This window comes from Tyto alba, unplaced genomic scaffold (genome assembly GCF_018691265.1).
Source record: "Tyto alba isolate M040663 unplaced genomic scaffold, T.alba_DEE_v4.0 Super-Scaffold_2, whole genome shotgun sequence".
NCBI lineage: Eukaryota > Metazoa > Chordata > Aves > Strigiformes > Tytonidae > Tyto > Tyto alba.
In genome coordinates, this window is record NW_024881282.1 from 35,415,175 (window position 1) to 35,434,851 (window position 19,677).

The following is a 19,677-nucleotide window of genomic DNA, read 5'->3' on the forward strand; positions in this document are numbered from 1 at the left end:
TTAAAAATCAAAACAGTATAAGACTGTATCAGTTTCCTTGCTGGAGCCCTATTACATCAACAGCTTTTATCAGCCAAATCCATAACCCAAACCTATAACTTACATCTCCAAAAGCTACTGAACAGTTGTATGGATTCTTTTCCATAAACACATGAGACTGCATTAACTAGAACTCTTCCCTTGTTTTTAAATGATCCTTGTATGTGCTATTTCCTTATTCTGTCCGAGGTCAATAAGGAGCTGGTAGGCCTGTAATTACAAGTGTCAGATTACTTCTGGGTTTTGCTATTATTTTGTCTCAGCCTATGGGGAATCTGCCAGATTTTCCAAGTGAAGGAAGTCCAGACAAGAGCTGGAGAGAAACTCCTCTCCTTTCCCTGTTGCTTCATACATTAAAATAGGTGCATACTCTAACGGTGCATGTGGGTTTTATGGAGACCTGGAGAGTAGTTCGCCTGGCTAGTTAACCAAAATATGCCCAGGGGATGGGAACCAGCAGACTCCTGAATCTGTCCCAAATATAAAAGACTTTCTGATTAAAGAGGAAACAGAAAGCTGAGACAGGAAAGAGTTTATTTGTATGATGGGTGCTCATATATAATTTATATGCAATAAACGTTTCTAGCTATTTCATTAGTTGCAAATAAAGTGATACAAATGTGCACCACTTGGAGCTGATGCATGGTGTGTGCCTGGGGCTGCTTCCAGCTGAACAGTGGTGGTTCACGTGGGGATGATTTAACACTCCAGCAGTCCCACTATCCAAATTCTGCTGCAGGTTAATCCCTGGAGCAGATGCACGTCACTTTTTCAACTACTCATAGCTTGGCTTATTAACTTAACCAAAGATTTCCATTTAAACTATCACACTGGCCCCAGATTGTGGTGGATAAAGAGCCAGCATCTATTTGTGCCCTTTTGCAAGGCTGAATCGCTCTGGGACAAGGATGGCAACAGGCACACGCCCGCAGCAAGGAGAGAAAAATCAACTTAAGGTATCACAGCATTTTGGCGCTTAATACGTCAGCGGCTACTTCAGACATCAGAAACTCATTCACATCAGTGAAATTCAACACAAAAGTAGGGAAAACCAAAGGAAAAGCATACCACACGGGGCACCTGGATGGATCTGCTGCTGTTGAGCAGAACCCAGGGGCAGATGGTTGTTCATATTCTTCCTCAACTCTTTCCGTATAAGGCAGCTCATTTAAGCCCTTGTGACTCCCTGGGACCATCCCCAAGGCAAGCAAGGTCTGCGGATGGGCTCAGGGGAGGGAGATGTCCACTGAGAAATGTCTGCAGGGTGCAGATTTGTGGTTTAGCCCCTCGTTGAGCCCTCTCCTTTTCATAAATCCTGTTCTTCCAGAACATGTCAAATTAGGGGATAAGGTCTTCACCTCTGCAACTCTGTGCAGAGGGCAGGTATGAGAAGGCAGCTCTCCTGAGGCAGGGTGACATCAAGCAGCGTGCATGACAAAGGACAGAAGACCCATTCAGGATCTATTCACTGGAGAGGTGAGGACTTCCCTGTGGACATTAAGTGCCTCTCTGCTCCTGCCAACCCCGCTGTGGGCTGCCCGAGCTGTGCTTGCACCCAACACCAACTCACCAGATTTCCCTCCTGTCCTTGCAGGGATCCTTCCCCCGCTCTGGGCTGCTGGAGCAGGGAGGGAGCTGGTCCTTGTCCCAGAGGAAGAACTGCTCTGCAGGCTCTGACAGCACCCCAGACGTGCCAGCTGCCCGCAACTCCAAAACCTGGAAGCCAGCAGGCTGGGGCTGGTTACATGATACATGCTGCCCTGTGATCACTTACTTTCCTGTCCACTATAGACTGCAACATATACTCACAATGTGAGGCTTTATCTAGAGGTATATCCTCTATATATCCTCTGAAAGAAATCAGTTAAGCTAGCAATAGCATGCTTTTTTACTTCTATAACTGCACGAGAGAGTTTGGGGTACAGGGCTATTACTAATAAATCACCATAAATAGATCAATATGTCAGTACTTCAGTGCTTGAATCCAACCAGCTATGGGGAATTTGTCCCTTGGTAGCAATCAATCTGCTGTACTTAAAGTTTCCTCACCAGATCTGCAGCTAGCACAAACTGATCAATGCTGTTCCAAGTCAGCGGAGCGTAACAGCTTTGCAGGACCCAATGTACACCCCTGCAGGTCTCCTCCTCCTCTGCAAGGACGCAGAGGTTAAATTATCTCACACTAACTCCCAGTTCTTTATGCAAAAACAGCCTTTCTTGCCACCACCCCATTGCAGCCCAGCCAACACCCCAGCAACTTTCCAGATAGAGTCTAATTTGGACCTCCACAGACAGCAATTCCACTGCAGTTTCCTGCCGTACTGCTTAGAAGTAGCTGCAGCAAAATGAATTCTGTGAGCCATCCAAATTTTGCCATGCACCCTTCATAGGGCCCTCCTCCTGGGGAGTGGTTTGCCAGGTGGTGTGGGAAGAGATATGCAGACTTGTAAGATGCTGCGCTGCTCGCTCTTTCAGAGGGGTAAGAAGCATTGCTAGAGAAGACATGAGGGACCTGGAGATCTCAATTAGCTTTGGCTAATAGAATGAGAGTCCTGCTGCTGATGGAGGGTCCAGGGCTGCATCCTAGTGCAATCTTCTCCACTTGGAGCTCTATCCCACATCACCTATCGCTGATGATTTCTGTGAGGAGTTTCTCCTTTCCCGTGAGGTACCTGCTGATGGAGCCTCCTACCAGAAGTGACTTGAGATGCGGTTCCCAGGAGTCCAAGTTCAGTAGAGAATGCATCATTCCCACCTAAGCCCCAGAGGTCATCTCAGTGACTCAAAGCAAAGAGAGTCCAGATCCCACTGGCTGCTGGAGTGGGGAAGGGGGCCCAAGGTAGTGGGGGAGAGGGTCCAAGACCTGTGAGTGGTGATGCACATACCACCAGGGCAAGCATTTACAGCAGGATCCCAGGGTTATTCCAGACAAGGCTTGTGCCCAAAACCTGGTATTAGGTAGAGGTCAGGGCTGCCAGATAAACAACTTTGGTAACGATCACCCATCTACAAGCTCTGACTAGAGCTCTTGCCTGTTAACAAGCTCCCTGGGACCAGCTTTCAGAGGATGTTGCATGTGGGCACAAGTTCTGGGAGGTCAAGTTCCCTGTGCCCCAGGGACATGACGCAGCCAAGGCCTGGGGACCGTGAAGGGGATACCCTGTGTCGTGCTTGCATGGCTGGCTGGACAATGCCACCACCTTCAGTGGGCTCATTCCACTGCTCCCCAGAATTGGGTTGGGCTCATAAGGATGGTCTGTGTCATGCTCCAGGTCTGCATGCCTGATTCTCTCCCTTCTTCAGATTGCAGTTAAGTTGCAATGGATTTTCCTGGCCATGGCCTGTTGTCCCACCAACCACAGAGGTTTGTGCAAGGGTTCGCGTCACTCCTGCTCCTGATGCAGGGTCCTATTCCTCAAGAGCCATGCTATAGAGAGAAGAACCACAAGCCTAGCAGCCACTGCCTAACAATTATACTGCTTTCTGGTGACTTGTGAAGAAATCCCAGCAATTCACTGGAAGGCCCTGCCCTCCATAACAACAGCAGCAGCAGCAATTGATTATTTGAGTGTTTTACAAATCTGTTCTGCCAAGCTGTCTCTTGCTTTTCACCTTTTGTAATCAGACACCCACCTCTGACAGTTGTAGGAAAGAAACTGTAGATGGTACTGTGGCCTCTTTCCCTCCATGTGGCTCCCCAGCACTCGTGGTCTGCTTTCCTGCTCCTCCTCCATGGAGGCCTAAGAAAAAGCAATGCACTGGACTTTCCAAAACTGTAAGAATTAATGTTCTGATTTCCTTTCTAATGGCTCACCTGGAGGGGAGGCTGTGAGCTACACGGCACTCTTATTTCTTCTCAGTGATGGGTCCCCAAGGTTACCTTTCAGCTGCTGTGGTGCAAAGCCTATTTTGTGTGATGAGTTTGAGCTAGGCAGGAGAAACAGGGCTGTAAGCTTCTACGCTGGTTTCTTTCAAGCTTTACAGGCCGTTCTGAAAATGTATTGTGTAATTTAGGAGACTGATGTGCTGAACTGAGCAGAGAGTTTTCAATTACCAATATAAAAATGACTCCCTAAGAACAGACATTCATTCTGCTCTCTCCAACTGTTCCAGCAAGGCATCCCACTGCTCACAGCGCCTTTAACTTTGCTTCGTTTGACTGCAGAGTCCTTGACTTAAGGGGAATGGTTGTGGTCTGCACTGGGCCTGGTAGACTGGCTCCTGGAAGGAATGAGGGGCACCAGCAAGCAGTGTTCCCAGCCATACTCGGATGTTGACTTTCCTAAGCCAGGTCTACGCTGCTACCCCCTTTCTGGGCAACTAATGAGGAAAACTGCATAGAAGCCTCTCCGGCTGAAAGCAGTCTGGTTTTGCAGAAGAGGAATGGAGCAGCTAAGGCAGTGGTGTATGCTGCTTATCTGCTGCCGCTTGGCCCCGCAGTAGAGTCAGTTCACTGTGATGGGTCACAGTCCAGGAGAGTGACTCTCATCCCTGAAGCAACGCGATTCCAGCAGGCGTTACGAGTTCAGAAGAGTTTCTCCATCAGAGAGCGACAGAAGTTCAGCATTGGTGTCAAGCACTGAGCCTGTTTGATGTTGCTGCAATGCTCCTGGGTCACAGTTAAAACATTTCACGCTGTGTTGCTGCAGTACAGGCAGTTTCCATCGCCAGTAACATGTCTTCTGGAAGTAGTCAAGGATGCAGCCGTACCTCCATGACTGCGGCTCCTCACAGGTCCCTATCTTGCCCAAGTAGGTTGATTGCAGCTTCAGACCCCACGGACATCATTAACTCATTACTCTAACCGAGCTCTGTGCAGGCACAGGCTCTGCACAAACCACAGGCTACCTCCTACAGCTCCTCCCTGCCCCGGGCACCCAGGAGGGAGCTTGCAGGCGCTGGGCCAGGCCAGGAGGAAAGCAAGTGGGAGCAGTGCTGCGGCGGGTGGCGTTTGCCAGGATGTAGGGCCACGGGCGGGGAGCCGTGGGGAAGTGGGCGATGCTTCCCGGGGCAGGGGAGGCCGCCCTGTACGTGCCCCCAGCCGCCCACCACCCCGTTTGGCGGCGGGGCCCCCGGAGCCCTGAGGCGATGAGGGAGGACAAAAGATGGCGGCCCGCCCGCCCCGCCGCCTCCCCCGGGCCGCGGGCCGGCGGCGCGGCGGGAGGCGGAGGCCCGGGGCGCTCCGGGGAGGCGGGGAGCAGGGCGGTGCAGCCGGTCCAGCCCGCCCCGCCGGCCGGGTTGCGAAGTCCAGCCGCGGCCTTGCTCAGCCATCCCGGGCCGAGAGCGGTAGGAGGGGGCCGGGGCGCAGAGTGCGGGCGGCGCGGGGAGCGGGGCCGGGGCGGCCGCGGCGGGGCCGGGATCAGCTGCCCCAGCGCGCCCGGAGGCGAAGGCCCGGGTGTCTCGCTGCTGGAGGTCTTCGCTCCGGCAGCATTGCTGGGGCTGGTCCTGGGCTGAGCTTAAACTGGCTCATGGGAAGGAGGCTCCGGGTCTGGCTGGCTGGGGCCATGAGGGTCTGTAAGTGCTCTCGGGGTCCCGACAGCAGCCTGGCCTCTCAGCCCGCCTCCTCTGTCCTCACACCTTCCAGAGGTGTGGACTCAGGAGGGACTTGCTGTTGAGTGATTTAATTGCTGTGGGGGTCTCAGGGAGCTATTTAAGGGAGCAGTAACCTGAGACAAGTCATAGGGAAGGGGATATAACATGAGAGACTTGGGGATGGGGATAGTCGGGGTGTCCATGAGGGGCCCCAGGGGTCAGAAGGGCTTGGGGGTAAACGGGAGGTATTCAAACCACACCTGGAAGATCCCCAGAGGCTGGGTTTTACTGGGGGGGGGGTTCACTCAGGAGCCTGGAGTTGAGTAAGGGTCAGACGTAGTTCAGTGATTGTCAGGCAGATCGGCAGGGATGAGACAGGATTGAGGTTGAGCAGGTGCCTGACGGGTTGTGGACCCGTATCCCATTGCTAGCCCTGAGAGGTGCGCGGGAGGGTGGCAGCAGTGACCTGCTGTGTGGCATGTAGCCAGCGGCTCTCGAAGGTGCCGACTGGTGGTGTGAAAAAGGAGAAACACCAAGGTAACGGAGGAGAAGGTGGTAACAGTCTAGAACTAGAAGCAGCGTCCGTATTCCCGAAATTGTCTTTTTGGTCCAGGACAGGTGCCTGGCTGACTGCAGCTAGCTGGGGGAATTCTTCGTGGTTCCCTCTTGCCAGGACTCCTGCACCTTCTAGTTGGGTTGCAGCTACTGCAAAGACACAGAGAGGTTTGCTTCTCCTGTGCAGGGAAAGCTTGTTTCTTCCTGGGATCATTGCTAGTATGTGCTGGGAGGAGGATTCCCCAAACAGACAGGCAGAGACGGCAGCTTGGGATGTTGAATGGGGAGCTATAAATCAGCAAGCTGCTAATTAAGACCACAGGAGGCTGGTGAGTTACTAAAGACCTGTACTACTCTTTTCAGAGCTCTGGGCCATTAATAAGATTCCCAGGACCTATTCTGTGCACGTGATTCTCCAGAGACATCACTTGCAAGCAGTCTATTCTGGGCATGTTCTCAGAGCTGAAGTTCCCTGTGCCCTGGGGCCATGTGGCAGCCAAGGCCTGGGGACCCTCGGAGGGACACCCTGTGCTGTGCTTGCACGGCTGGCTGGACAACGCCAACACCTTTGACAGGCTCATTCCACTGCTCCCCAGAGGTAAGTCTGGCTCATCAGGATGGTTCTTGTTGTGCAGCAGGGCTGCACATCTGATACTCTCTCCCTTTCAGATTGCTATTATGTGGCAATGGATTTTTCTGGCCATGGCTTGTCATCGCACCGACCTGCAGGCTGCCCCTACCATTTTCTGGATTATGTGACCGACGTGTGCCGGGTGGCAGCAGGTGGGTAGTTGAAGGGACCCTTGAGGGGATGTTTGTGCAGGGGGTGCTATATCACTCCTGCTCCTTAGAATGAGCAGGCAGCATTTACTGCCAGGAGAGGGGTCAGTTCCCTCTGATTCTCCCCAGCCTGATGTTAGCCGGTGCTTTGTGACCACAGACTGAATAAGCATCCCACTTTCTCACTGTTTTGTGAGAAGAAAGTTAGCACCAGGAAGCAAGTGTTTCTGTACTAAAAAGCAGTAGTGGCAAAGTGGTGAATGAAACTAGTTTTGCCAGACTGATTTTTTGCAAGCAGCCAGTGACCACTAACCTGTGTTAGGTGTAAGTTGGAGACCCTTCTGGTTCTCGCTGATGGCAGCTTGTTGCTTGCTTTAGTATCATGCAAAGAAATCTGAAAGCTAAGGTGTCTTGGGCTCCTAGTGACTCCTGATCTAGCAGCCTGTCTGTATGCTGATCTTGCGGAAGGTTGTTGGCATGTGCAGTTTTGCATCCCTTGTTCTGTATACAAAGAGCCTTTAGAAATTATTTGACATGCCAGAGGGCAAAACACATCTTTCAGTGAGGTATATTTCTGATGAGCAGTACTGATAAAGCAGTATTTTCCCATAAGCCTCTCAGAGTTCCCTAAAAATGGACCGAAGAGCCTGATCTGCTAAATGGTGCAGAGGGCTTTCACTGGGAATAATCATACTTTCCTCAAGGGAGCAGACCTGGCTCTGTGTCCTTATGGCTCTTGTGGAATGCCCTGCAGCAGGATGTTCTGTCAGGGTCTCTCTTCCAGCAGATGCTGCCCAGTAAGGCTCCTCTGCTTCTTGCCAGTCTCACGTCTGAAAATTAATGGGAATTTGCTGTAGTTTGTTTGCCACACAGAAGGAACTTGAGAGCTGCATGACTTAACCACCAAGGAAATGAGGTGGTAGATGCTCTTTTGCTTTAAAACTGGACTACTTAGCTACCTCATTTCTGGATTAGGAAGCAAATTAAACAGTGCGAAAGCCCTCCCAGGAAGAGGGGCCCGTGTTGGTGGAGAAGCAGCAAGATGCCACTGCTCTGGTTTCTAATGTCTGTTTTTGTCTGTTGCCACTTAGCTTTGCAGTGGAAACGGTTCACCCTGATGGGTCACAGTATGGGTAAGTGGCTCTTGTCCTTGTAAGATGTGAGATTTGTGGAAATAGGAGTAGATAATTAATTTACAAGACATGCTGCAAAGAGCAGGGTTGGAATATTTATTATATTATGTCAAGTACCAGGTTCCCAGTTGAGTGATTCAAAAATCTGTGCCCTTGTTTGAAATGCCTCTGCTTTCAAAACACTGTAGTACAAACATTGGTAACTCTTGCGGTGGCCTTCCCCTCCACCCCCAGGGAGGAACAGTGATGGGCAAAGAGGTGTGGTCTATGGCAGGAGAATTCGAAGCAAGCCTGGTCCCTGCAAGGCCACAAAGCCTGGGGAGAGCAGGGCCCTCCTTGGTGCGTCGTGGAGCTTGCTGAGGGGAGCCAGACTCCAGGCTCTGTCCCTCTGTGCTTGTCACTTGACTGGGTTTTGCCACGATTTGGCTTTTGCTCCCCAGGGCTGCTGTGGCCACAGCTCCCAGGACCTGCACACCATGGTGTTTTAACTAGTAACTCCTCCTTGGCCTTTGCTGCTTGAGAGGGAGATGGGGATGGCACAGGACGGGGCATCCAGCTGCTCTTTGCCTGTATCCTGCCTGCTGGGAGAGCTCTGCTCTCTAGCTGGGACTTTATTCCTTGGTACAACATTCATTTCTCCTTCTAAGGCAGCTCCTGCTGTGGGGAAAGGGAGTTTCTGTTACCAGGGGGTCCTGTCCATAACTGAGCACCCTTCTCTCCTTTGCAGGTGGGTCTGTGGCAGGAATGGTGAGTAAAGCATCCTTTCTTCATGGGGTTTGATTTCTGCAGCTGGAACAACCAATGGGAGAGAAACGAAGGGACAGACTGTGTGGGACTTGGATCTCAGGAAAGGAGAGGCCCTTCCCTGACCCCCTCTCCAGTGTACCAGGACAAAGACATCATTCAGCTCTTAGCCTTTCTCTTTCTCATATTGTTTCATCTCTCCTCAGTTTTGTTTCCTTTATCCTGAGATGGTGGACAAGCTGATCCTGCTGGAAAATCTTGGCTTTCTGCTAGCTCCAGAGGTTAGATTTCATGAGTCCTTCCCCTTCCTTTTTTAAACAAAAAATAGATGTTTGGTTTTTTTTCTTTCCCCCATTTGTTCAGAGAAAGCACTGGTGTGACCAGTTCCTGGCAGGTCACAAAAGTCTCGGGGCTCTTCCTTTTGGCAGGCACAGATCTGCTCCTTGTTTCATGGACTGAGGTCCTTGCTTAGGGTGGCCCTTGGAGGGACACTTGGTGGTGCTCCACATCCGGAAGTCCCTTAGCATTGAAACTCACTTGTCTGTGCTGTGCCCTTGTACAAAGGGAACTGGAACCTCAGTTCAAGCAGCTGCCAGCCAAGGTTGTCTTTTTGCCAACAGCTTGTTGGCTGGCCCAGGTGCAAGATTAGTGGATTTCCTTTTCTGTTCCTGGCAGGACATAAAGCTACATTCCCAATCTGCCATCATCGCTACTGGATGCTGAGGCTTTGGTTGGCAGAAGCAGGACAGAAGCCCAGGGTCAGAGATACAAAAATACCAGGTTTACCTTGTTCTTTTGGACAGTTGTCCTTAACTCTAAAGTAGGAAGGGGTAGAAAAGAATGCAAAGGTAAAAAATTGTTTACAGCAGTGCTCAGCTTTCTGTTCCTACCTTGCCTTTTAAGTATTGCTGTTCTCTTTTCTCCAGAAATGGGCATTTTGAATATAATGTCTATAACTGGTGCCAGTTCTGAGGGATGAGATGCCCTCTTCTACCCTCTGTTAAGAGGTAAAAGGATTCAGAAGAGACAGGTTACTCCTGTTCCCTACCTTTCTTTGTTTCAGGACACTGAGGCATGGCGGAAATCAAAACGGATGGTGATTGACAGACTACTGAGTCTAGAGGCAAAGCAGCAAACTCCCAAAGCACGGAGCCCTGAAGCAGCATTGCAGAGGTGGGTTCCCAACTGTCCTCCTCATTTGCTGCCTGCCCTCACCTTGGACAGAGTTACGGCTGCATGAAAGAGAAAGGGAACCGTCCCGGCACTTCCCCTTTCAGGTCCTCTGGAATCTCAGCAGGACCTTTTGCTTCTGCTGCCAGAAGCTGCTGCTTTTCTGAAGGCTCTTTTCTGAAGCGGGCTGAGAGCTCGCCGTCACCTTGTCATGCCTTTTTCACTTTGCTTCTTCCCTTTTCCAGCAGCACAATCTCTCTGCCATGTCTCCCCCAGGCTCTTGGAAGCAAACGGCCATCTGACAGCAGAGGGTGGGGCAATCCTGCTGCAGCGAGGAGCAACTGAGACACCCGCTGGTAAGGGGCTGTGTGGAGACAGGGCTCAGCACAGTGCTGGGCCAGCACTGGGTGTGGGAAGGGAGTGGAGCCAACAGCCATTGTCTTCTGCAGGGTACAGGGTGCCCTAGCTACAAGTTTACACAGCCTGAATGGGATCAATTAAGTCTGGAGGCAGAGCTCTCCATTCCCAGCAACTGGAGGTTGGTGCTCGAGTCTTAGAACAGCTAAAGTCAAAGAGAGAAGTCTGAATGAATCCTGTTCCTCCAGTCTCAGAGTCTTGGGCAGACCCGAAAGGTGTGGAGAAACAGAGCAACTCCTGCTTCTGAGGGACATTAAAACCTTCTCTTGTTTTTTCATTTCAGGGCTCGTGTACAACAGAGACATGAGAGTCCATACGGTGAGCATTGCCCTTCTGATGTGTCCCCCTGCTGCTTCTGAGCCCCGAGCTTACAGAAACCTCAGAGATAGTGGAGGCCCACTCACTGAGCCCAGGCCCTGCCTCCACCCAGCCGTTTACTTTCTGCTTCCTTAATTCCCACATCTCTTTTAAATGCTGCTGTTAAAAGAGCCTGCACTCAATCATTAACTGACTCAACTTACAGAGTCACTGGAAAATGTTACTGATTTTTTTAGCAGTTCCTCTGCCCCAGGGCCTCCTGGCCACATTTTCCTGCTGTTATAACTCCTCAGGCAGCAGATGGATGGATGCTTTCGGTCAGCTTCTTTGTCAGGTCACCCGTATAAGAAGAGGAGAGAGAGTGGAGCAGAGTCCTTATGTTTGATATTTTTATAGCTTTGTGCCACTTCTGAGCAAGAAGGGCCTCCTCTACCTGTGCTACTGCCAGGGTATGAAAGCCAGAGTAGCGTACTGTCTCCTTTTTAGTAAAAGGATTTTTAAAGCTTTTCTCTGCTATGAGATCATTCCCATATGTGCTGCATCCCAGCAGGCAGCGTTGTTGGCAGCCCTGAAACACAGCTGGACAGAAGGAGCCTTTGCAGAGCCAGCTACTCTTGAGCGCAGCCTGGCCGCCTGTCACGTCCCAGCACAGCAGCTTCAGGGCCGCAGCCACTTCAGCTTTCAGAGCTGCCAGTGCCGTGGGGGTCGGGGACACCCTCTGCCTCAGCTGCTGTCCCTGACCTTTGCCACTCCCTGTTTTTGCACCTGCAGCAGAGTCGAGAGTCCTTCACAGTGGAACAGTGTGTGAAGCTCCTGCAGAAGATCCAGGACCGTGTTCTCATCATTGTGTGAGTGAGGCACAAGCCAAAGCAATCCCCGCTGCCTCCCTGCAGCCCTGGGAACGAAGGTTAGAAAGGAGTCCTCTGCTGCTGCCACCCAGACCTTCAGGTTGCCGGTTGGCACAACAGTACAGCCTCACATGTGAGAAGCGTTTCCCCGTTCTCCACCACTGCCCTGGGCTGGATAGGCTCCTGGAACATCCTCCTGCCGGCCCGGTGCCGTGCGTTTGGGCTGGGCCTCCCCGGGGTGAAGCTGGCTGAGGAAATGCCAGTCCTGCCCCGTCGTCCCCACATTCCAACCTTCCCGCTCCCATCCTGCGACTTTCCATCTCTTGGCCCTACAGCAAGGGGCCGTCCTGGCAAATATGCGACCCTCCACAGCACTGCTGTTCCTTGCTTTCCTTCTGGCCTGGGTCTTCCCCCAGTCACAGCACAACCCAGCCTGCCCCCTTCTCCACACCCCAAAACCTCTTACCCGCGCAAACGGGTGAAACCTGCAGCATGGCAGGAGATGGCATGATCTTAGCTTTGTAGGAGGACTAGTGGCTGGCTTCTCCAGGAGGGCAGCCTTGATACCTCCCTCTGCAAGCAGGGCACACCCTGGTTAAAGCAGCATGGAAGGGGAAAAGGGACAGAGGGGAGATGTAGAAGCGGTATGGAAGGGAAAAATTAAGAGCTGAAGACAGGGTGGGGGCAGGGAACAGTGTACTCAGGCCAGTTAAGAAGCCAGCCCTGAGGGGACAATATTTAACCAGTCTCCACTCTGATACTACCAGGCAAGCGCCCAAGGTTTTAAGCAGATAGCTTGATAGAAAATAGCTGCTTAGACAAGCTGCATAGTGCTCCTCTGCCTACCCTATATGACCCTGTAACCCTGCTGTTTACAAGCAGCCTGGAAAGAGCAGTTGTGCGTCTTGCCCCGCTGTCTTGGGGATGCTGCTCCTGCCCAGAACAGCAGCAAAGAGAGGCACACTGTGCTGTACTGAGCCTTGCTGTTGCTTTTCAGGGCACAAGATGGACTCTTGGTACCGCACAAGCTAAACAGCAGAAATCACTTTGTGAAAGCCCTACGGGAGGCATTCGAGTCCACCCTCAAAGAGGTGAGAGCAACCTCCATCCTCGCATCTCTGTGTGCCACCAAGCTGGGAGCAGCAGCTAGGCAGCAGCTCACCTTGGTGGACACCCCCCGTAGGTCATTTGTCCTGAATGGCACAGCCCTCACACTGGGGGGAAGCCAACTTTGTCCCTGCTCCCAAAATCCCAAATTAGTGCTGCCCTCTGGCCCCAGCCCCTCCCTAGTTTTTCCATCCCCGTCCTGCCTTGCTCACCCCCCTCACCCAAGTGCCACACAGCAAGCTCAGCTTGCCTCAGGGAACACCTTCCTGGACCACATCTTCTTGTGTCCTTTCCCTCCAGCACATCCAGCTAGTCGAGGTGCCTGGGAGTCATTTTGTGCACCTGAACGAGCCCAAGGTGGTGTCTGGGATCATCAGCAACTTCCTGACAGTGCAGAATGCCAGAGCCAGGCTCTAAGAAGTCCCCACTGCTGCAGCACTTCAGGAGAGCAGAGCGCTAAAAAGCATGCTCTGGAGGAATTACCACCATTCCTAGCACACGTCCAATGTCAGTTTCGTAACTTTTTTCTAAGCTTAGGTCACTGCAGGGTAAAGCAGGTCTGCCAGGCATTCCCTGGAAGAAAACTCAGCAAAGTATCTCAGTTGTCAAATGCAAAAGGAATCCCTCCTCCACTTCCAGCTCTGTGAGCACGGGGACAGAGGCCCAGGGTGGCATTACCCTTGGTTGCTCCTAACTAGCACCCTGAAATGGAGCAGGAATACAGACTGAGCCTCATGGGAGCAGCAGCACCAGCTGTAGCAGGGCAAGAGGGAGGTGGCTCATCTCACCCCCTCCCCAAGGATGGTGCAACCAGTCTCCTCCCAGGATTAGACCTCCTGAAAAACCAGGGAAGCGTTCTGCTCTGCCTACTTCCATGAGTGTCTGAGCTCAGAGGACCTCAGTGTCTCTGTTCTACCACGAAAGCTGCTGCTTTTTTTTAAAAAAAAAAAAAAACAGCTTAAATAAGAGCTCACCCAGGCAGGGAAAGCCATTTTAATGAACTAGGGAATGAGTCACTAATCCTATAGCTGAAGCAGCTGGGAGAACTACTAATAATGGAAAAATTGTCAGAGCTGATTTCTGTCCTTCTAAATAAAGATCAACTGTCTTCTTGACTCTATAGGAGAGTGAATCTTCTTTCTTTTGGGATGCTCACCCAAGCAGCTAAAATGCCAGTCTTAGGAGGCAGTGATTTTTACATGCAGTCTGCTTTAGATAGGGCATATTAAAGATCCATCTGCCTCCTAGTTAAATTGATGCAAAAAGCCAACTGAACCAAGCAGGCCTGGCAGTCTCCCCATGCAATGGAAAATGCATTTGCAGTGGCTGATCTAGAGGAGGGTAAATCCATTTTAACCCAGCTGATGAATTCACTAGCATTTGCACCTTACATGGTCACACCTGTATTGAGGCTGCAGGCAGTAAAATAAATGTGTAAAAAGCCAGGGGGTGGGGGGGGCTTAAGCCCCTTTCTGATCACAGAGTGCACTGGGGTGAACAATCATTAAGTCCAAAGCTGTACAAATGTTACGTGGGCACTACAAAAGCACTGCCCTGCAGCTGGATATGCCCATCGCCCTCCTTACCTGCCTCCTGTGGGCTGGTGGCAGGTTAAGTGGAAACAGGCTTTGGAGTCTGGCTTCTCTCTCCAAAGCAAGGCTGCCATCTCACCTTTTCTAGTGATGGTGCTGAACATCAGAAGCTCCCACAGCCCAGGCTGGACCTGGCTGTAGAGTTCCACGCAGAGCTGGAAGACTGGGCACCTCAACATCTGGCTAATAAGGAGGGAAACACCGAGGGAAGGGGTAGGGCTCTGCTCTGTACCAAACCACTGATCCCCCCCTCTTGTTACAACAGGTCTGGGAACTTCCCAGTTGGGCCTTTCTCAAGGTTACTTCCTCCCTCTTCTTACTCACTCCCAGACAAAATGTGCAAAGGAGCACAAGCATACAAACCGTGCCTTTTATTGCCACCCCAGCACAGCAGAAGCTGTCCCTCACAGCAGACCCAGGGGAAGAGAGAGGTATTCTCATGGTTTGAGAACACAGCAGTTTGTTTACAGTTCTTCAGCCATTCCCTGCACCTGCAGAGGCTGTGGTAGGTCAATCCCAGCTTTAGAACAACTTTGGGTGGCAGGGAGATGCAGGTTGTCACAGGAAACGCCTCAGCCCCTTGACCTGAGCACCCTGGGAAGTGGTGCCATGGGGCCCAACGGTGGCCAGGAGAGCAGGAGGACACTGGTGCAAATGAAGGAAACTCCCCTTCCAGTGGCAGTTGCTGGGATCTTCCGTTTCAGATCCAAGGGCAGGGAAAACCTGAAGCTGCCTCAATTCCTTTAAATCCTTTGGCAGGTGGAGTCCATAGGCATCTCTCCTGCCCTCTTCAGCACAGGCATCCAAGGAATAGCTCAGCGCAGCTTAGTACGGCCGAAACTTGCGCTGGGCTCGCATCAGCGCGATTCTCTGCTTGTCCTCCTCAAATTTCCTCCTCAACTGGGCGATGTCTGAAACAGGCAGAGAGAAGACAGGTCACACGGGTGCAGCAGAGGTCCCTCTCCTCGGGAACCTCAGTTCCACACACCAGGAGGGGCTCAGTCCCGACACCCGCAGACACACAGGTCCCAGAGCAGATCCTTTTGCGCCAGGGCTGAGTGCCAAGCCAGGACTCTGTCCCTTCACCTCCGGCAGTGCTGCAGCTCCCTCTTGGGGAGGAAGCTGGCTAGTTTTCCCTTTCAATCTCTGCCTCTGTGCAGACTGAAGAAACATCTATTGGAAAGCCATGACCTGCACACTCCCCCACAAAATATTCCAGCAGCCTTCTCTAGGACAAGAGGTAGGCAAGGGGCCCCCGAAAGCTGGCGAGGCCATTCGCAAACCACCCAGCCAACTGTTCGCCTGCAGCTGCACGTAGCCCCCACTGAAGGAAGCAGGATGCGCTCTTTGGGCCACAACATGAGAGACAAGAGACACAGGCAGGGATAGGAGGAGACTTGGACACTCACGCTCTCTCTTGGTCTCGCGATGCTGCCAGGCATAGAAGTTGAGCAGCTCTTTGCGGGCCCTTTTCTGTTTCTCCTTCTCTAGCACCCGCAGGTTGGCAGCCTCAGTCCGGGGCAGGCCGGGCTTCCGGCCCTTTCGTGTTACCTTCACCCAGCCCTCCTCATCTGGAACACCCTCCTCCTGGGCCGCTTTGGCTTCTTCCTGCAAAGACAGGAGGGTGAGGCAGCTCAGCGCAGCCGGGCTGCCAGCCGGCCCGATGCCCGGCTCCCACGCAGTCCCCCTTAAACACATGCAAAGCTACAGCTCCTGCTTCTGCACAAGATTTGAAGGAAGATGCAGGACCAAGGGTGCAGGCATTCAACCCTGTCACAACACTACACACCAACCAGGACCCAATTTATTTGTGGATACCTATTGTAAGCCCTGGGTGGAGGAGTCAGGTGGTGTGGACCAAACCAGGATCAGACTTGCCCATCAGCAACTGGGTATAAAACAGCCCTTCCAAGTGTGTTCCCCTCTGCCCTTTCCACTGACACCAGGGCACTGAAAGATCTTCTCTCTTCCTTTCTTCTCCCCAAACTGCTTTCCCTCCCCAGCCTGGCCTCACCTCTGCTATCTTTTTGTCATAGTCTTGCATGTAGGCATCCACCTCAGCCTTCAGCTCCTCCTGATCCACGACTGAGGCAGCATAGTTGGCGATCCACTCTGAGACAGAGGGGGCAGAAGTCATCAGTAGCCTGTTAGAAGCAAGCCCTGGTGTGATGCCTTTGGGAAGCTCTAGGGAGAACTGTTGTGGGGAAGGACACACTCTACTCCCATTCCTGTTCAGCCTCCCCACTCCCACAGCTCAACCAACTTGCAGCCCATGCCACAGCCAGCAAGCGATGGGAAGAGCTTGCAGCTTTCCTGAGCAGAAGTGGGCTAGCTTTAAGCCCACGAGAGGCAACATTCAAGGCTGCGTTCCTGTCATGGGGCTGCATCCGAAGTGCTGTCATCTTAACAGACACCTGGTGCCTGTTACAGAGTCTGGATTCCATTCTGAGGGCAAGACACACCCAGTTTCTCTGAATCTATGTGATACTGGAAATATGTCAGAAAACACTGCCCTTCCATCATACCAAGTGACCCCATTCTCCCAGAGTCACTGGACTAGACTACATGTTCAGTAAAAGATTGCTACCTTGTGAATAATAAAAACAGGACAGTGAAACACTTTATGTCTCCTAGCTCAGTACAAAAAAGGTGATAGTTAATCTGGGACATACAGAGTAGAATTCAGCAAGGAATGAGTATAGTTCTGCCCAAGCACCAGCAAGCAGGAAGATAGCTAGGGGTCACTTACTGCTAATGCCAGTTTTCACAGGGTGACTCTCTGTTGATACCAGCAAGGGACCTTCCTGTGACAGGGCCTTGGCTGCCTGGACACCAGCTGGTTTCCTGAACACCACATATGCTACATGAAATCCCTAAAAGAAAAAAGGCACCTAGACCAGTCAGATACATTAGGAAAATTGGTGATGAAAATTGGTGATGCAGCAAGGAGCTGCAATACAAATAAAATAAAATATCAAACTACAAGTTGTAGTGGGATAGCAAAAAAAAATAAGTAACCACATCATCCAGTGCCCCCAAATGGTTTCCCATACCTCATGTTCCAAATCACACCATTTAGCGCCTTTGGTCTTTTCCCATTCTGACCACTAAAACATCAGTATTCCCCTCCAGCTTTACCGTTACAGGTTTGCAGTTGAAGAACTTGGACGTCAGTTTTTCTTTTTTCTCAGCCGGCCCTGGCTTGTCACAGATGTCCACAAACTGGACGCGCCCGCAGCGGGTGAACAACCTAGACAGAGCACCCTGGACGCGAAGAGCAAGAGAGAACACGCGGTACAGAAAAGCAGGAGCGATTCCCCTCCCCACCCCCCACGCACAAACACGGAGCGCCCCGGGAGGCCCCCCCGGCGCGGCCCTCGCCACGCGTGGCTCCTTCGCCCACGTCCCCGCGCTCCCGAGGCGATGCCCTCGGCCTCCAGCCGCCCCACTCACCGGGCTGCAGTACGGGGGAACGTTGAGGACGAAGAGGGTGCGGCGAGGCGGGTGCGCGGTGCCGGCCCCTTCCCGCACCTGGTGCTCCTTCACCAACAAGTAGTGGGGCGAGCGCTGCCGCGCCCCGAACTTCACCGCCAGAGCTGCGAGCGACGCACCGGTTAAAGACCCTGCTGCCGCCCCGGCCCCGCTCCCGCCCCCGGTGCCTCGCTGCTGCCCCCGGGCCCCCTCACCCGTGTAGCCCGGCGGCGCCGCTCCCGCCACACGCTCCTCGGCGGCCGCCATCTTAGCTCGGCGGAAAGCCGCGGGGCGCAGGGGCCGCCGGGAGTTGTAGTTCCCCACGCCGACGCGGCGCCGCTAATGGCGGCAGCGGCGGGTCCCTCAGCCCGGGCGGCGCCTTTTGGCGGGGGGGGCCGAGAGACAAACAAAAGGGTTTCCCCACCCAGAGCACCTTAGAGGATGCTCTGTAAGAAGGCTCATTTAACGCCATCATAATTGTAGCAGTCCTGAAAATGAAGACCTGAACAGTGTAAAATACAGGCAGTGTGCTTAATCCTGGCAAGGCCAATGAAAGAAATCAATCTTCAATATATGTAAAAACATTCAAAGACAACTGTAAGAACAACTGTTTTTAAAGACTCTTGTTAATTAGGAAAAGAAAAAAGGATAACTTTTACAGAGGAACTTGTATTTATGACTGAACGGAAGACAGAACCACTCCAAAAATAAAGATACTGAAGCAAGATGAATGTATAAGGTGAAAAAAGATGAGTGAAAGTAAGCAATTATATGGAGAACTGACTCAACCAAATATCCAAGTTAATGAACATTATCAGAAGTGGTACATGCAAAAACCATGAAAATATACCAGACAAACTTGCAAATTGTGGCATCATTTCAGAAGTCATCATGGTTTTGAAAATGCAAAGGAAAAAGAAACAAATGCTATCACAAATTAGCTACCACCTGTCCTGGCCAGCCATATTAAATTAATGCAAGCAATCAATATTTCATATGCAAGTGTATAATCTCTAGCAGCCCAGGGAAAACAAACAAACAAACAAACAAACAAAAAAACACAAAAAAACCCCAAAACCCACGCTGCATGAGGGCAAATATGCACAGATGTAAGATCAGAAGGTGGTAGGTGAGCTCAGAGGAGTGCAGACAAGGTTAGCATGAGAACTGCAGGACAGCCAGGAGAAACTGGAGAGCTGCAAGGTGAACTACTTGCAAAAGACTAGGAATAACTGGTTACTCTCAGTGCCCAAGGAAAGAAACTACACCATGAAGTAATTAGAAGACTAAGATAACTTTAGAGAGCTGACTGAGTACAGGAAGAGCAATGCACACCAAGACATTGCTGTAAGACAAATCATGGTGTGGTGTTCAGACCATCACTGACTTTACTGATTTAAAAAAAAAAATTAAAAAATACTGCCATAGACAGAGCTATAGAGCAGATCACTAGTTCTTACAATGAAGTACGTTAATGTCATCATAATTACTCACAAATAACCTAAACACAATGCACAATTTAACAGCAAGTTACAAAAGTCCATCTTGCTATTTGGCTTTTGGAATGGACATGAATCTATTAATAAAAAAATACTTGCATCTCCCCATTCTTTCAGAAGAGACAAGATATGCACTCACAATACACGTGTCTTCACATTTCCACAGCTTTCTATCTAGCTGATAATGAAAGTACTTTACCTAGAACAGGTATCCTGATTTCACAGCTGTTTTTTTAATAAAATCACTTTTTAAATTACTAGCCTGTCAATAACACAAAGGTCCTTTTTCTTTTCTGTGACACCAGAATTGGAACTAGGTAGGGACACAAACTGTTTACACTTAGCAGCAAGAATCAGCTAGTAATTTCAAAGATCCAGATTAAAAGGTTTATGAGCCTCAATTCTCTCAACCCACATACTCCTCGTTTGTTCTTCAGCACATTAACAGTTTTGAAGGTTCTAGATTATTCTA

At 51.3% G+C, this 19,677-nt stretch overlaps 2 protein-coding genes across 4 annotated transcripts; one reads left to right on the plus strand and one right to left on the minus strand.

The window, feature by feature from the left end:
- The first annotated feature begins 576 nt into the window (after positions 1-576).
- SERHL2 (serine hydrolase like 2) lies at positions 577-13,763 on the plus strand. Of its 3 annotated transcripts, none has more exons than XM_033007102.2 (12): positions 579-5,325; positions 6,490-6,724; positions 6,796-6,909; positions 7,998-8,039; positions 8,767-8,786; positions 8,990-9,064; positions 9,847-9,956; positions 10,230-10,309; positions 10,654-10,688; positions 11,460-11,536; positions 12,534-12,627; positions 12,944-13,763. In XM_033007102.2, the coding sequence occupies exons 2-12, from the start codon at positions 6,577-6,579 to the stop codon at positions 13,058-13,060; spliced, it is 912 nt and encodes a 303-aa protein (XP_032862993.1). In that variant the 5' UTR covers positions 579-5,325; positions 6,490-6,576; the 3' UTR covers positions 13,061-13,763. The 3 variants fall into 3 exon arrangements, with proteins under 3 accessions (XP_032862996.1, XP_032862993.1, XP_032862994.1); XM_033007103.2 differs by lacking the exon at positions 579-5,325 and adding an exon at positions 5,534-5,553; XM_033007105.2 differs by lacking the exon at positions 8,990-9,064 and having other exon boundaries at positions 577-5,325.
- An 828-nt stretch (positions 13,764-14,591) lies between these two features.
- On the minus strand, positions 14,592-19,644 carry RRP7A (ribosomal RNA processing 7 homolog A). Its single transcript, XM_042792131.1, has 7 exons — positions 17,922-19,644; positions 17,689-17,831; positions 17,374-17,499; positions 16,985-17,108; positions 16,250-16,347; positions 15,645-15,843; positions 14,592-15,146 (listed from the first exon to the last, which is right to left on the minus strand). The coding sequence occupies exons 1-7, from the start codon at positions 17,971-17,973 to the stop codon at positions 15,061-15,063; spliced, it is 828 nt and encodes a 275-aa protein (XP_042648065.1). The 5' UTR covers positions 17,974-19,644; the 3' UTR covers positions 14,592-15,060.
- Positions 19,645-19,677: the final 33 nt, after the last annotated feature.

Excerpts from the sequence above, each read along its gene's own strand:
- SERHL2 (XM_033007102.2), top strand. The coding sequence starts at position 6,577 with ATGTTCTCAGAGCTGAAGTTCCCTGTGCCCTGGGGCCATGTGGCAGCC. Across the intron at positions 10,689-11,459 it reads GAGACATGAGAGTCCATACG|CAGAGTCGAGAGTCCTTCAC; the intron begins GTGAGCATTGCC and ends TTGCACCTGCAG. Across the intron at positions 11,537-12,533 it reads GACCGTGTTCTCATCATTGT|GGCACAAGATGGACTCTTGG; the intron begins GTGAGTGAGGCA and ends GTTGCTTTTCAG.
- RRP7A (XM_042792131.1), bottom strand. The coding sequence starts at position 17,973 with ATGGCGGCCGCCGAGGAGCGTGTGGCGGGAGCGGCGCCGCCGGGCTAC. Across the intron at positions 17,832-17,921 it reads GGCGCCGCCGGGCTACACGG|CTCTGGCGGTGAAGTTCGGG; the intron begins GTGAGGGGGCCC and ends CGTCGCTCGCAG. Across the intron at positions 15,844-16,249 it reads ATGACAAAAAGATAGCAGAG|GAAGAAGCCAAAGCGGCCCA; the intron begins GTGAGGCCAGGC and ends CTGTCTTTGCAG.